The sequence below is a fragment of the Metopolophium dirhodum genome, chromosome 1 (assembly GCF_019925205.1).
Source record: "Metopolophium dirhodum isolate CAU chromosome 1, ASM1992520v1, whole genome shotgun sequence".
Taxonomy (NCBI): Eukaryota; Metazoa; Arthropoda; class Insecta; order Hemiptera; family Aphididae; genus Metopolophium; species Metopolophium dirhodum.
In genome coordinates, this window is record NC_083560.1 from 52,064,310 (window position 1) to 52,083,253 (window position 18,944).

The 18,944-nt window shown below is 30.6% G+C and overlaps 1 protein-coding gene across 1 annotated transcript in view; it reads left to right on the forward strand.

The window, feature by feature from the left end:
• The window catches only part of LOC132933939 (uncharacterized), a 292,866-nt gene that overhangs the window by 174,088 nt on the left and 99,834 nt on the right, over window positions 1-18,944 (forward strand). The window contains exons 7-8 of the mRNA XM_061000219.1: window positions 15,715-16,019; window positions 17,276-18,474. Of these exons, the coding sequence (XP_060856202.1) occupies window positions 15,715-16,019; window positions 17,276-18,474 (1,504 nt within the window). The remainder of the gene's footprint in view (window positions 1-15,714; window positions 16,020-17,275; window positions 18,475-18,944) is intronic.

The window sequence follows — 18,944 nt, forward strand, 5'->3', positions numbered from 1 at the left end:
CAATTCAAATTTAGAGAGTAGTTTAAAAATGGTTTAATAGGTGGCGATTACATGACATTGCCATGCAAACAACTATAACAAAGATAATATCGAGTGCCGTATTTTCAAATCGTTAATTTTCACGGGTGGAGGTGCACCTAAACCTATTAGCTCGTAAAGTTATCATACTTAAACTGAATAAATCAAGCGAGCTTATCCAATCCACCATAAGCGGATTCCCCATTTCAATCGGATTTGTCCACAAACCAAGGTATACTGACACCGATATGTCGTGAACCGGAGTACACTGAAAACAAAATGTACCTAGGCGGGTGCATTTTATAACTGTTCATTTTTCCAGGCTGAAATGGGGTAATATAACTAGTTAACAATAACAATTATCTGTTATACGTAGTACTCGTTTTGGGGGTTAAACAGCCTCCTTCGATATTTGTCCAAAACGTCCGAGCCGATCCGGATGTGCTGCGAGCCATATATGATACAGTTCATCACAACAAAATTACATTTCACCAGATTGCGCATATTGTGTGCCATTGGCTTATTAATTAACTCACGATAATGCACGATAATACTTGACATTTACGTGTTTTAGTTTTATATTATAAGAATCGTCGTGAAGTGCGTTAACTCGTATATTTTACCAATGTTTTCCTCGGATTTTCTATATCTATTAATAGTATAATAATAACACTATTATGTAAACACAATAAATTATGATTATTAATTGCTAAGCAATATTGTAGGTACCTAGTAATGGCATATTATGCAATTGTTCATCGATACACGAAACCTGGGAATAATATTATATTATAAAAGTGAAATTATGAATCATATCCACGAACAGTGTTAGGACTTATCTAGATAAATTATCCAGATAATTATTTTTTTTATCTTTTATCTTATCTAGATAAATAAATATAAGTTATCTAAGTATTTATTATAGCTAAAAATTTAACTTATCTAGATAAATTTACAAGATAAATTTTTTGACCAAAATTAGCTAGATCTGTTCGAAAATGTTTCATTTTTATCATCATTATCTAGTGACACAACTTGTACGTAAAATAACATCTAGGGCTAATAATATATGACATTATTCTGAAAAGACTATAAATTATTCCTATTAGGTACGTATTACTTTTACTTATTATAATATATAATGTAATATACTATTTAATTTATGTAATTAGCCTATATTAGTATATTACTGTCACAAAAAAAATGTCAAATTCCCAGAATTTTATAAATATTTTTAAACTATAATTAAAATACGAATAATAGAACAGATGGCAAGTTATAACCACCGCCGTCCCAAACAAAATTCCATAGAATATAATATTATTCATTGAGAAATAAAGATTAACCAGCCGTTTATTCTTTCCGTATTTGTAATGCGTCTGAAATTAATGACAATTGATAAGTCTGACGAGCAATACATGAGATGCTATTTATATATTTCGGGTTTTATGTTTTATATTATAAATCTATGGACTATAAACAATCTCTAAACCAAATTTAATTGCACATGACGTATAATAATAATAAACATTATTTCGTATACACAAATACACAATACTCGTAAATATCTTTTCAATGTTGTTAATTAATAATAGTACGTGACACGAAAAGTGGCTGGTGACCTCACCACCCTCCCGGAAAGACTGGCCGTTAGCCATGGGTTCTCTTGTGTGTGTATTATTTTGTGTACTTACATGACGGTATATATATTTTTTTTAATTAGTTGTTTTAATTTTAATTTCTAAAATTATCTGTTATTTAAATATTTAGATAATTATCCAGATAAAATATTTTTATCTTTTATCTGTATCTTAGATAAAATTTAGTGTTGTTATCTTTATTTTTATCTAGATGATTTTTTGTTATCTGTTCCTAACACTGTGGACGAGACGGATTCTCCAATGTATAAAACTAAATTGTAATACGTACTCACAAACGATGATGGAAAAACCAAGCGTACTTACCTGCATAAAATCAAAATACTATATTATAGACGTACTCACAAACGTGAAAAAGAAACCAGAAAACAGCGCGATGGAGAATCGGACGGTGAAAACTGATGTTGAGAAAACTGCTACGACTTAAGTTGCATACGAAAGACTGACTCACTGAAAATATCGTCTTTACCATGATAAAATAACAAGGAATGATGGAAACGAACCGCAGAATACTGTTAGAGTTTGCGCAGTTCATTGTATTCTGCAGTTTGCCTCACAATGCACCATGTATATATACTAATCATGACAACCAATGAAAAGCATCGAACTGGATACAGCTTTGTATGATGGTCGGTAGGGTAAGGGGTATGTGTATCATAAGGTTGCGATCATACCATGTTTTTTATTATGGTCTTTACCGGGTCACTGTGATCTTGAACGATAAGGTGAACGGTTGCCTTAGCTGCGCTTACCGTTGCCGAACAGCATGGGATTAGAACCTCACCGGAATTCCACAGTGAAGTCTTATAAATCCCCAATCTTCGGTACATCGGAGATCGTGGTAATATTATCACCTGCTGGTGGCTCATAGAAGTAAGATTGACATCAGCCATCTATATATATATATTATGATTAAACAGACCCCTTGTATAAATATTGAATATTATATACGCCTCTGCGACATGTTTTATCACAGACAATATTGCATTTAAGTAGAATACTATAATGTAATAATGTATACATAGGTTCGGAAAATCCAAGTGATGACTTGGTAAATTAATAGTAGTCGCACAGTATGTAAATATTAGTTATTATTATTACTGTGCATTAAAGTCACATCGTATTATTCAAATATAGGAGTATTATACTCATACAGATGTATATAGGTCACGTATATTAGATCTTCAGCATTATTATAAATAAACGACATTACGACAACGATATACTTGTGTGATAATATGCAAGTTCGGCGGGAAATACAAAAGAGCACCGGAGTTGAACGTTTTAGTCTTTAGATTCGACACCTACCTGTAAAGCACCAATAACGTTATGCTTTGCGAATCACCTTATATGCCTTTGTCACATTTTACCACAAATATGTACCAACAATTTGAAACTCTGGTAGTTGTAAATAAATTAACCATAAACGGCACCAAAACTCATTCAACTGCTGTCTATAGAATACATTTTTCATAATGTACAATATTTAATATATTATGGGCTCAGAACTAAAAGGTGCTAAATCGATAAAACCTACACATCCGTTACTTGATAGCAATCTAAATAGCATATTTTAGTTTTTAAAAATAATGTTAAAACCAAAAAGTTCTATCTATACGATAAAATAAATTAGTGATAACCAAAAATGGAATACTAGAACAGATGCTATGTTTTTCAAACGACATTGTAATGATAGCAGATTTGAGATAACGAATAAAATTCATAAAATATGCTACTTTACTTCAAAACCCTGAAATAGGGCTATAACATGAAAATTAACACAGCCAAGAAGAATATTCTAATTTATAACAGACAACAATTATACATTTATACACTAATATAATGATAAAAATATCGAATTGGAAAATGTTAATAGTTTCACATAGGTACCTTAGAAGAAAAATTACAAGTGACGGGAAAATTACCACAGACATAAGCTGTAGAATAGCACAAGCTAAGCAGATGTTCTTCAAAAAGAAAAAAAAAACTATTCACCACAAAAACTTTAAACATAAATATCAGAAAAACACTTATAAAAACGATAGTATTGAAAATATACTGTATATAGCTGAAATATGGTCAATTCTTAAAGATAATAGGAAAATAACGGAAATATTCGATACTTGGGGAAGGGGAAAGGCATAGAAAATCTCCTGGAGACTACAGAACATGTGTTTAGTGTAGATGTGTCATAAAATAAATGAAAGATATCGATATGGAAAACAATCAGGGAGATAAGAATGAAATTGATAAGACACCTTCTGAGGAATAATACATCCATAATTTAAGGAAAAATCGAAAGAAAACTAGAGAGGAGTGGAAAAGCATTTCAACATTAATCCAATATACGGATTGTAAAAAAAAAAAAGTAAATTTCACATTTAAGATTGTATTAATTTGTAGTAAATGCTTAAATTATGAACTAAGAATCTTATAATATGATACCTATGTGTGTTACAGAAACCATGTTAAGTTACTAGATACCATATTCGATTATATATTTCATATATTATACTTAACGAAAAAGCTTTCAAAAATAGTCTTACAACTCTTTGTAATGCTGATAGATTACATTAATGATTTTCACACTAGTGATCGATGTAGAGAATAAGTTCATTTTTCATATTTTCCATTAAAGAGGTCGAAAATCAATTAATGTATGAGGGACACTTGAGTTAAAATGTATATAACAAACACGGACATCATTAATGAACAGAAATTGGATACTATAGCGGTAATCGTTAATAATGGATAAATTGAAAAAAAAATCTCATAATGGTCTTCATAATATTATATTGATATAAAGTAGAATGTACTTAGATTATATATCAACCCAAAGAATCTTTCAACTTTTAATGAAGCTCGTACTATAAAAATTAATATAAATAAAATATACATACATTATATTATATCATATAAGTAAATAATTTCACATAAAATGATGTCAGTGTCTTATTTTTTTTTCTCACTGACCCACACACAAAATAGACAATTTGCGTTTGACAGAACCAATTTTGTTTTGTTAGTTTTAATTATGTAATGACACGACAGTTGACATATAATACAATGTGCAAAAGTAAGATGATGAGAAAATTATCAAGGGATCCTATTAGTTGTTATTGATATTTTAATTAATAGTTTATATATCGTTAGAAGTTATGATTTACTTTAAAATTAAAATATTGATAAAAACATACAATATTCACTAGATAATATTCTTACCTTTAAGGTTGATGGTTATAGGTCACCTTATTGTTAAAATTAACAGCACAGAATTTAATTTACTCGACGAAAATGTGCTTAATTGCATATAGGTCAGTAAACAATTAATAATTAGCATTAAAATATATTATAGGGGACAGAGTGGCCGAGCGGACTAAGGCGTTGGTTGTGACGCACACCAGCGCTGGTTCAAACCTCGGTTCACGGGTGGCATTTTTCTTCGGACAAGTCACGGTGTCCGAAGAGAAGTGCCGCCATCCCTCACAAGGGCATGGCAGATACCCACGGGTGCTCACTAAAAAATCTGCCAAAACTACACACACGCGTGTTTACACCTACATTTCCCTCCCCCACAGTTTAAAAACCACACAATGGCCTAAGTTGCCACGGGTCAACTAATAAAAAAAAAATGTATTATGAGCTGGTATAATATATCCATGTTATTGCAATGCATATAAACATGTAGGTATATACATTATTATAGAAAAAAAAAAATAAGAAAAAATCCCCAAAAAAATATTTAAATATTTTTTTATTTTTATAAATTCAAAAACTCTAAATAACAACATACCTCATAATTATAATACATAACTACATAAGTATACATAAATAAATTATTACTTGTTTTAGAATTAGGTACTACAAAATATCATAATTGTTAAATATATGTCATATAAAGATTTTTAATTAATATATTTATATAAAAAAAAAACAAATATTTGCGAGAGCAATGCTGGGTGGGACAGCTAGTCTTAAATATAAAACAATATTTTTTTCCTTCGAAATAATTCGTTGCTATATTTTACGATATTTTGGTCAATTTTGTCAAAATTCTAACTTCAAAAATTAATACAAATATGTTGTGATTATGTAATTTTGATATTTTTTAGTTAGTATATAAACAACTTATGAGAAACTTTGTATATCATTTACGATGTTTTTGATCAAGAGAAGAAAAATTTAAAACGTCAATATATTATGTTTATAATGATAGTTCAAAAGTATAAAAATATTTTGAACGTTTTACCATGTAAATAAAATGTTACTATTAATATTTGATGGAATTTTCAAGTATCTATGTCTAGTACCTAGTAATTATTTTTTAAGGGACACCAATAAAACAATATCGAACTGGTTTTGCGTTAAACTTACCTTTTTCCTTTATTTTTTTTTTTGTTTTTCCCGATTGTTGAGAAAAGTACTGATAATTTTCTATTTTGATATTTGATTTATATCAGATCCAATATTATATTAGTAACCACCCTAAAAATTGATAGTTGAAGCTTTTTTCTTCTACTTTTTGTGTAACACAAAAAAAATGAAAAAAAATACCCAATCACACAATCATAATATTGTAAAATCCAACACATTCATCGCTCCGCTCAGAATTTAAAAACATCGTAACCTCGAAAATTCTTCTTTTAAGACCATCGTAATTTAAAAAGTATTTTATTTGACAATGTCTTAATGTCCTTATCAAAATAACTCTGTCTGTTATGTATTTTAATTGTATTTTGTTTTAATATTTATTATTTGTACATCATTTTGCTTGTGCGTGTTTGTTTTAAATTTCCGCTTCATAAATAAGTAAAAAAACAAATACACTAGAACATTATATAAATATTAAAATAATTTAAGTGGTTCCATTTGAGTCGTCTGATGTCACTTAGTTGGTAGTTTGTTGGTCCAATGATGTGGGTACATGCGATGCGAGATAATTGGCTTGTCCTAACTCAATAGTCAATTTATATACCTAGTATAGTCGAATTCCAACCAGCCAGTGACGTTTGATAAACAATAACGATTGCATATTTTATAACTAATGTATTACCATTTTAGATTTATCCGTACATTTTTAACGATTCTGGAATTTGAATTTAACTTTAGATGTCACGCCATTGTCGTTTAAACTCTAAAGGTATTCCAAACAAGAATTTTTGTAGTTTTGTTATCATCAAAATCCATGCAATTGTAAATTGATTTTTTTTTATAGATTTATGAAAAAATTACGTAAAGTATTAGTTCGGTTGTATGCATAAAAATGTATTATAAGTTCAACTTAAAAGAATATAGTTATTGTCTTACAATAACACTGTGGACACATTTTGGAAAACATTTATTATTTAAATACGTTCTTAAAATACATACATTTTGTTGTTTATCAAATAAATTGATTATCATGTGAGTGCGACGTCTTAACATTAAACCAATTTATAAAGCGATTATCCTTGATTTTGTATTTAATTTTTATGGAGTTTTCTCGGCCCAACAATTTCTCAGAGATCCTGTTTTTTCTTATTTAGGCACACTTTACACATTTTCTGTATTATATTAATTATGTAACAAATTTAATTATAATATCATAAAGTTATTTCCATAGATTAAAAAGTAAAAATGCATCTCTAGTGAATGTTTGTCACACAGATCGGAATTTCAGTAGATTTACGCGTGATGGATGGAAATAAATGTTATAATATGTGCTATCATTCAATATTCCATACCGATTATATAGCTTTGTTTGCAAATTTCAATGTTATTATTTTTATTTTTATTTAGTTTTAATTAAAAATAAAGATTTTTGATATCTCAAATAAATATTGAGTAATGATTATAGGGATTTTTGCCAGTTGATAGAGCTTCCACCATTTTCCACGAAACATTAAAATATAATATTGGCTATTTGGCCTGCATATTTTATAGAATAATCGCATAGTGTTGAATAAGTAAATAGTATTATATAATTGATCAGTGTCGAACCCGGTACTATTCTGGTCTGATGCACTGCTACCTACGAGGTTACAAGCAATAATTATTGACAATGCGAGTATGTGACTGTAAAGCAAATTTAACCTATTGTATTATATTCTTTATACAAAATATTTTTGATTAATTTTCTTAATACCTTAATTAATGATTAAGAATAAACTGCTTCAAGTATGTTGCATTTTAATAAGGAATCTATTCCAAAAAAAGAAAAACGTTCTACGTTAAATCTTAGAATATTGATTACGCATGGACGAAAAGGTTAAGAAGGGTATACCTATCAGTGGTTTTATTCGAAAATGTTCTGAAATCAAAAGTAAATTGAGATAAAAAATTGTATAAAGTTAAATGTTTCTCTATTTCAATAATAATATTAATTACAATCTTTTTCGTTAGAGTACAATATTAAGGATTTACATTAAAACTAATTTATACCATTGGTAGTCATTCTATAATACGTTTATTTGAATCTTTTCTTAACTATAATGAAAATGGATTAGTCTGTCAAACTATGGTTTGTAATTTTGACTAAATTGTTGATCTATTTCAAACTAAAATTAAAACTTTTATGCAATAATTGACTCTTGAGTGCTTAGGTGCAAATAGCGTTTGATATTTTGAGGGGTACTAAAATCTTTATACTATAATAAAATTAAAGAAATGTTTGGGAGAGCTATGGAATTTTTTGTTATTTTTTTGGGAGGGGGGAGAGGTGAGGTGGCTTAGTTGTAACAAATCATTTTTTTAATTTTATTATATCAAAAAAAAATGTTTCAGGTATTCATGTAAACAACATCTTGAATTTGTTTAAGCGAGGTTTTAAATGTGTCTTGATTTTAAAGTGTAGTTTTTTTAATATATTAATTTTTTTGTTTAGAATATAAAAAACGGGTATGTTTTGACAGTCCAATTTATTTATTTCAAATCATTGTACCAGTATGTATCGGAAAATTTATTTTCATAAAAATGATAATTTTTTTAGTAATTTATAACTAATTTGTAACTTTACAGAGTTCAGACTATCCAGTATCCATGTTTCAACCTCACGTTCCATTTTTTGTATAGGTATTATATTTTTCACGAACCGTATAAAAATATAAAATAAATAATTAATTATATATCAATAATCGGATTTGGTGAGAAAGGGTATAAGTCAGTTATAAAAAATGTAATACTGTACTTTTGTTTTGTAGATAGTTTTACGCCAGATCGAATGGGGTGACACTGATATTCGGCTATTTCAATAAATAATAATATTATTAAAAAACGAGGTACCTAGCTAAATATCACTGCCACCAGTCGATCCGGCGTAAAATCATCTACAAAACAAAAGTATAATATTAGAATTTTTGAAAAGCGACATATACCCTTTCTCACAAAAACCGTATTAATTATTATTATTTATTTATTTTTATATATATATTAATTAAATATTATACATTGTGGGATATCATGTTTAAATAAGAGAAAAACCAAAATGAACTTAAACGGTTAAAAATGTTTGCCATTTACTTTATTTTCATTACCACATATTCGGCAACATTTGCTGCCCGCATTCGGCATTCGGCATTTCGGCGTACGTACATGACTATACAGACTATTGACTAATCGTTCTGAATTTACATTTATGTTTATAAAAAGTGTTTCTTTTTCAAAAATCCCTTGATTATTTTAAGTGTGTGTCAATTGTTATGGATCTAAATTAGGATGTAATCGTAAAAAAAAACGTTGAGAAGCACTGGACTAGTGAGTAATAATAATATAATATTATAAATAAACAGGAACCTGGAACATAAATAATTTTTACAATATAAAAAGATATCTAGATAAATTGCAGTAAATTACTGAAGTTTTCATCTAAGATAGATAAATAGATAATATTTTCATTTATATCTAGACAAGACAATAAATAATTAATGTTTTTATCTAGATAATTCTTGACGCTATAAAATAATATACTAACATATTTTAATAAATCTTAAACATATTATTTACTAATTTTGCTAAATTAATTAGATGAACATAATAAATGAATTCTTTAAAAATAATTAATAATTGGGTACATATGCGGATTAAATAAAAACTGAAGATAATAATATAATACGTTATAACATCGCACAATTTATAACAAGATCGTCGTTATTACCTATTACACCTCTATAAAATTATACATTTATACAATTATACCTACCTACTCGTAACTTTGTCCTATTTCACTTTAGGTAAACTTTATTAAAAATCGACTACCTACACAAAATGTTTAACTACATAACGTTATAATTATAACTCAAAACATTAAATTCAAACACAAACGTAAACATTGTTCATATTCATGTTTTAAATTGGTTTGCCCATGACGCATTGACACTTACACCGATTTGCTCATGAACCACACATTTAAATCATATTTCTTCGGAAATGACTGATTACTAGGCATTCAAACGCAGTTTTCAAGTTTCTACTTTTTAACTTATGAAAAACACCAGAAATTTACTGTGGTACTGTATCCAATGTTACCCACCCTGGTCCTTTTTGCCAACGAACGAATTACGATTTACGACTGATTCGAATATTATAATAAAATATATAATTCGAATAATATTCGACTGAATTAATGCACCCGTATACAGGTCCAATAATTTACAGTGATAACGACTGATACTAACTATAGACACTCAAACTCAGCCTTCGACAGGCACCAAAGTCACAAAATCGACTTACTCCTTTAAAGACTTACAACTAGAAATATTCTATTAGGTGTCTAGGTGCAATCTCGACCTAGGGGATTTTTGACAAAGCGTGGTTTACTTACACCGAATTACACCAGCGGCTAATTAGATATTATTAAAACAATATTGTAGATATTATACAAATTCAAAAGATTATAGAATATATTATACATTAACGTAGTAGAATAAAGTAAGTAAAGTAGGTACATAGTTGAAAAATTAAATGTAAATGTATAGGTATCGTAATGCAGGAGGTTGACGAACTGTTACAAGTTCGCGAAGGATTAACCACACGTTTGTGGTAATACGTCTTTAGAATTATTTTAAGGATTTCGCGGGGTAGCGTAACCGGTGTTAACAATGTGCCGAAACAGACACGAAATGTAATGCAGTAGCAGTTACGCCACGGGGTCTCCATGTACCCTTGTGTTTGTGTGTTTTGTGTTGTCGAGGTCATTTGCAGGTGTAGATACAAGAGGGGGCATGGGAGCATTGACCCCATATCTTAACAAGAAAAAAAAGTGATTTACTCGGCGTGTGTAAATTGTTATTATATTATTAATTATAATATTATTATTTAATTTCAATACAATGACGAAAACTCATAACAGAAAAAAAAAAACATCAAATTATTATTTTATCAATGTTATTCAGTAATTTATAATCGCGTCGACTAACGTGACGTTGACGTTCTCGACATAATCACCCGCATTTTAGTATTATGTTCATACTTTTATTTTTTATTTTTGTTCATACCTACCCACCTATATACTGTTTAATATTATATTCATTTCACTACTGCTGCTACGATAAGGTGGTCGACAGTCATCTTTATAATGGTATTTATTATTTTATTTATTTATAATAGCTGGTAAACAGGTAAAACAACATTATAATAATATTTAGTATAAGTTTAATAAAATAATTTAATATTTATTGAAATAAAAACATTTTACAAAATATATAAAAACAAAAACATTTAATAAATATAGAAAATTGATTTGCTAACCAGAGGACTCTATAAAAAATGAATCAGAATTACGGTTATTAATACAAAACAGAACATGAAACAAATTATTATTTTTGTATAGTACTTATACCTATCTACATTCAAATTTAAAACTAACTATTAATCGATATCGTCGATTTTTAATAAGTCATATAAAAACATAGTACCCGTAACTTTTATTTTTAACTCAGATAGTGTCATTCCTAGTTGAGCAACTTATAAATTATATATTTATATATGTCTCTAGATATGTGCATATATGATTTAAAATCAACTAGTTTAAAAAATAAACAGGTATTGTATATTTTCGAATTGATTAATATGAGTAAAATAATTTGACGACGCAGACTACGGATTCAAACTCAAGGTGAGATATTAGAAGAGAGTAATATGAATTCTTCAGAGCATTAATATTTTTAAAACAACATGAAAGACATTTTTTTATACTAATTAACCCTTACATTTCAAATTGTATTATTATATTAGTATTTATGTGAAAGGAAAAAGAGATATAATGATTAAGTAAAATATTGAAGTAACTCAGGGTAATTTTATGTTTTCAATCTTATACCTAATTAATGAAAATAGGACTTTTAAAACGTATTAAATAAATGCGATGACACTTTTTAGAGGTCAATAGTAAATTAATTTTGACGAATTCAGGCAACAAAATAAGATTGTAATTTTAATAAGTCTAGAGAGGTCCAATAACTGAAAAAAATGTTACACCTTCATTAGCTGTCATTTATACAGTGCCTACCTATGTTAGTCAATTGGAAAGTCAGTAGCTCTATATTTAAATTAAACGAAGATATTATAGTGGATTTTTTTTTAAAAAGTCCAATAAATCACTTATAGCCTCTCCTCTACCAGTTTATAAAAATTTGTCAAAAAACTCTTCAATTGTTTTGATTTGAAAATAAAACTTTTTTAAAAATTCGAAAATATATATATTATAGTTGTTACAAATATCACGGGCCCATACAACTGACTTCTGCATATAAGTACATGGTGGATATATTGAACAATATTATAAAAAAAAATACATATATTACATAAAATTCCAACGATTTGAGTGTTTTTTTTATTATATTGAACAATAATTTAAAAACAAATACAAATATTACATAATATACCTAATTCCAACGATTTGTGTTTTCATTATTACATATTGGATTAGCATATTAGTTGTCATCGTGTGAAAACCATACGACTTCACAACTTTATATCCTGTATTTTTGAAAATACAATTTGTTTTCATTTATTCGAAGTTCGACCGATTTCAAATTTTTCTTTTCCTGTATATTATAAACAAATGACGCTGAAAAATAGTTATTTTCAAAATTTTCAAAACGATTTAATCGAAGAAAAAAAATTCAAGCAGTTTTTAAATTAATTTTTTTAGATCATGGTAAAACGGAGGTCTAGTCATATACACATATATTACACTTAAAAAAATGTTCTATAATATTTGCATTATATTTTGAATTTGAGCTACCGAGTTTCAAATTAATTAACATTCAGTAGGTATATCATATTATAATATTATATCAACTGAATATTATTAATGAATAAAATATACAACTGTGGGTCTAAATCAGACCATTATAGTACCTACATCTGAACTTCTTAAGAAATCTGATTTTATCCAATTTAAAAAATTGTCCACGAAAACCAAATGAAATGAATGAAATATTTTATATATTTTATGTATATATTATATATTTTAGATATATTTTATCTACCTACCAACTTTGTATTTTAAGTATATACTAAATTCGGCTGTATATTAAGAAGAAAATATAAGCGCATTGATGACAGTATTTTAGTGACTCGTCAGATAAGTAAACTAATATAAGTGTATGTGTGTCTAATTTAGAAATGATATTGAATGTATGGTTTATTATTGATCGGTGAATTTTCCGTACGTTTATATAGTGACATGGCAATCGATTAAAACTATGTTCACTATTTCCGTGCCGTTTAAAACAATACAATAATTAATAACAAAGTTGATATACCTAGATAAGACAGCCGGTCTTTATGTTAAATTAATTAAAAAGTTTACTATGTTTTAATCGAAGTGATTTTTTAATTTTAAAAAATCTGTTTACTTGATTGTTATAAATTTTAACTTAAAAATACAATAGTTAAAATGCAAAAATAAAATTGTTCAATCTTTGATATTTCAGTTGATAGTTTAGTACTAAAAACCGCTTTAATTAAGATATTAGAATACTTTTTTCATTAAATAAAAATGCGTTTACATAACTAAAAATCGTCTTTCCAAATTACAAACTAGTTTCTCCAAGATACATACTAAATAGTATAAATAATAAATTTTAAATTATAAATAATAAATGTTTGTGTTTCTAGCTACCACTGTTCTTTTACCTTTAAATACTGTTTATTTTCAAATTTTAAAACAAAATTTATTTGGTAAGTCTATATTTTTTATAATTTTCATTTTTCATTTAGTTCAAACCTATGTATAACCTTTAGTTTAAATATTAATCTCACTATCTTTTATTAATCGTAATTGAATAGATTCGCAAATAATAATTACTTTATATTACCTATGGAATTACTTGCTTTAAATGTGTTATGACTATTCCGCGTTCGAGTCTGTGATGCTTAATTTACAATACGTGGTACTATCAAGTTATGCACTTATTGATGTCCGATACAACAGTCAATGTCCCAGATAGCAATTTTTTTGTTTAATAATATTATTATAACATTATAACCATGAATAATATTAGTATAACGTTATTATAATACCATTATAATATTATCATTACAAAATGATGTCTGAGGTCTAGTTTGTCTTAACAATAATTGATATTTTCATGAAAGTCTCACACTAAATGTATATACATAATAATTATGATAATTACTTAACTTGTTTAATAATTTACCTTATAAAAATATTTTTTATTCGTTACTATATTGCTCCATCATAATATTATATATTCAAAAATCAGTGGCAGATCCCTAGGGCTTAATTTTTTACAAAAAGTACAAAAATTTGCTACAAAATTGGCTAAGCACAGTGTAAGACGGGGGGAGCAATTCCCCCCCTCTCCCTGGATTCGACCCTGTCGAGAATAGGAATAATTGCATAATAATAATGTCTAGTAGGTACCTAGACATTAGACACCGCTATTATTGATCTCACAGTAAATTGAATTATTTGCCAATTGGACTCAAACAGGCTGGTTCCGATTTACACATAGGTATATCATACTAACATAATGGTTGGCAGTATAGTGGAAATGTAACATTTTTTACTTTTAGTTGTTAATGATAAAATAACTATAATCAAGTTCACGGCGTGAACAATACCTTCTACTTGAACGACTTTGTAAAAATAAGGACAAGGCGTCATGGCAACGAGTTGTCTTATCTGTGAGTTAAGTTTTTCGACGGTTACCGGCGTGAATTATGCGTATTATAAACTATAGATGACTTTATGACAAAATACTGAGAGGGTTATATATTATATTCTTTCAGAATTTGTATTAGGGTATTTAAGGATGGTGACGTTAGTGCCAGACATACTTTATTCTTTTGTTAGGATTTTTTTTTACTGCAAGCGTTGTATTATACACAGAGATGTAAGCCTGCAACATTTCAATTGAACATTTTTATTTTATTGAAATGTTCATCTTTCTTTGAAAATATGATTTTTCAAATTTATTTTCTTAACATAATTAGTTTTTGATGTTGTACGGTTAGTATGTTAGTTATATGTTTATTATTGAACTAGGAACTAAACAACTGTAAATATGAAATAAAATTATAATAATATATAGGTTAATACCTACCTATACGATAGTTAAAACGTATTCATCAATTATATATAGTTGTGATTCGCTGTCGTCTTGTGTTAAGACTAGGTACAATGTAGTTTTTAATAACTCATAAAAAGTAGTTAGTGTATTACTGCGAAAATAACTAAAACAATAAATAACAATAATCCGAAAAATCAATAAATTTAAGAAAACGATAATAAACACTCAACATTTATATTGAAGTAAAAATATAAAATGTTTATTAATCGATACAAATATGCACATTTATTACCGCGATAAATTTATTTGTACCTATTTTTTATTCGCTATGGTATAGATATTACGTCCAATAGAATAATATTAAATGGCTACCTACCTAAACGGTAATACAAGTAAATTCATAGATTCACGTTTAATTTAAAATATCAAATAAAACGGTACCGAGTAACCAAACATGCGCACTGTCGGATCGCATGACGTCGACGATTTTTATATTATTTAAATATTTATTTTGCCCACAGATCCGATCAAAACGATTCTTCGCGCAGTTCTATATCGTTGGACGATCAATCATTGTTGCCGTTCAAAAACGCTCTGCACACGGCCATTGACTATGGGTCATTAGACGTGGTGCGAACGTTGCTCGAAAACGGCATAGATCCCAATGCAGGTGGCCACGTGTTGACCGATGTAGACGTGCCACGACACTCTCCGTCTGGATCATCCGGCCCAAGTGAACGATGTAACGTCAAACCAGCGTCGATTCAATGTGAAATCGACGAGGAAACTGGATTCGATATACACGATATCTATCATTACGATACAGGTGGTTATAGCTGTTTTTTTTTTTGTAATAATTGTAGCTATTTTTTTTTGGTTGCGGCGATGAGACGATGCCGTGATTTTAAGGTTTTATGTTTTGAAGGAAAGATTTCCATTTTAACCTGCACGGTAGAAAGAATCACTTATTTTTAAATAACCATTCAACAATTACACATAATTAAATTAATGTCCGTAAAATTATTCATAGATACTATACGACTTGTAACATAATATTGAGTGTAAATGAGGGAAAGTCAATTTATTATAAAACAAACGTTTTATTTTCTTCTTATAAAAGTAAAAAAAAAAGGTCAGTTATTATCGCAGAGCATAATATTTTGTCGTAAATCAATTCAAAAGCCCTATCAGTAGTAAAAATTAATATTATATTTAATTTGGAAGTTCGATACTGTGTTAGCGTATAGAATAAATATATGGGTATGATCGCATTGAGACGCATTTTCGTTATGGGCTGCGCACGTACAATTATTGCATGTTTTAGCATGGAAAGGAATCTCAGCTGGCAGTGATTTTTGGAATTATTTAGCCAAGAAATTAATAATTTGTATGGTTTTGTTGGCAAATAAATCGAAGTGATAATATTCACTGCCAGTAGCGGCCATGACACCTGCGTATCACAAAGTTGCGATTATACCTATATATTTAGCCATGATAGAGAGTTTTTGCACAACGCCGGTTAAAAATAACGTATGAACCCGTTAACGTTATTTACCAAAACAAGCCTTTGCGCATGCGCACCAAATATCGTTACGGTCATTTGATTATCGTGATCGGTTATTTTAATTATTTTAACAGGAACCGCATTGCTGGCCATTATCGGTTATATCTCATCAATCGGTTATATCTAGTCTGTGACTTTGATCAAAGTTTACGCTGGTGATAACAGAATATGTTTTCTTTATCAGTCACCGGTTTTTGGTATCCCACCGATTATGAATCTAATATGTTGATATCATAAAGGTTAAGTCATAAACCTGTTTATACGTCAATGGTTAATATTGGTTATAGCTACAATTTACAATGTGATAAAATATTTTAATGAAATATTATATATCTGGTAATGCAAAAACTAAAGTTACAACTATAAAGTTTATATAATATTACCGTATAATTTAACCGAACGTTATTTTTACCTGAGTGTTTTACAGGCGTTGTGCAAAAAATCTCCACTTAACAATATTCACCATTTTTGCAACCACCTTATATTAACGTTTTTGTGTCGGTTATGTTTATCTGCAGAAATCATATCGGTGGCCGAAGATGTGCGGCCAGACGAAGAAGTAGTGATCACGATCGGCCCGACCACGTCGGCCGTGTCGACACCGTCGCCTAAACCCACAGCTATGGTGGTGGCGGTCGCCGAGCGCAACGTCAACCGGTCGGTACTGATGCGACAACGTTCGCTGTCGCTGGACAACGATCAACCGGCGAAGAAGAGCCGGCCACTGCTGCAAAAGCTCCGAGCCGGCTGCAGCAAGCTGGTCCGGTCCACGCCGACGGACATGTGCGGCTACGAAGCGGAACAGCCGCAACACGGGCGGCCGGCGACCGTCCACACTACTGGCGTCGCGGGCGTCGCGGGCGTCGCGTGTATCGCGGGTGGCTGCGCGGCGGCTGGTTTCGTACCTAAGGGTGTGGCGGGCGCGGCCGGTTTCGTGGCCGCCGCGCCCGCAGAGTTCAAGGGCATTATGAGCGAGCTCCGCCGGAGCAGTGACGTGGTCCGCGCCATACTTTGGAACCTGTCGTTCCGGGACACGTATAGTAACGGCAACGCCAGCGACATGGACAGCAGCACTGACCTGGACGTGGACACGCTGTTCGACCGGCATGAGCAGCGCCGGTACGCGGACTACGAGTTGGAGAACGGTGGCCGGCTGCCGCTGCTTGACTCTCGGTCGTCGCTCCAGTCGTTGCAGTCACTGTCGTCCACCGGATCTCCGACGGTCCCGGCCGTGGTGTCCGGTGGCTCGGTGTCCTCGGTGCCGTTGGCCACTGATTTCCCGGCCACAGTGCCAGTGGTCGTCTCAGACCACGTACCGACCACTGTGAGTCAACCACAACAAGCAAAGCCACTGCAGTCCTCACGACCTCCACCACCACCGCCGCCACCACCGCCACCACCACCGCCTCCACCACCGCCATCACATCCACTGATACTGCCGTCACTGACACCTCCACCATCGACGCCTCCACCGTCGATTATATTGCCGGACACTGTGTCACCGCCGAGCGCCGACACCGACGACGTCCTAACGGTCGTCCCAAAGATAATTTTCAAAATCAAGAGCTCGCTGTCGCTGGACAGGATGAACGAAATGGCTGACATGTACACAAAACCGTACTTGATGACTCTACCACCGCTGTTCTTGGCAGTGGTCCGCCAAAATCCTACCATGATTTACTTGCTCCTCAAGTTCGGCGGGTGTCCAAATGTCCAGGTTAGTCACTTTGATTTATTGTTTTATAACATATTATACAAGTAGGTAGGTATAGGCCATCGTGGTTTTATGATTAACTTTTCTCGTCCGCGGAGCGAAAGAGAAGTAGATAGTGATACAGGTAGATAGAGCAACAGGTATGTAGTGAGTTACTGCGCGATACAGGGATAGATGGATTTCGTTAATTACCTTTTTTGGTTATGTCATTGACTTGTGATGTATAACAGTTAATTTACTACTTGAACGGATTTATCGGTTTGGAATGCAGAGGCAATAAGTTATTATTATCGGTGGGTCACAGTCGAACAAAATTATACAGTGAAACGAGAAAACTCGTACATTAGTTTCATATGGTTTATATTGTCATAAAATATATTTATTTTTTAATGCATTTTGTTGTATTTTCGTTGTAACTTACAGACGGCAATACTGATATGAGTTCGGTAAATACTTAAATGGTTTAATTTATA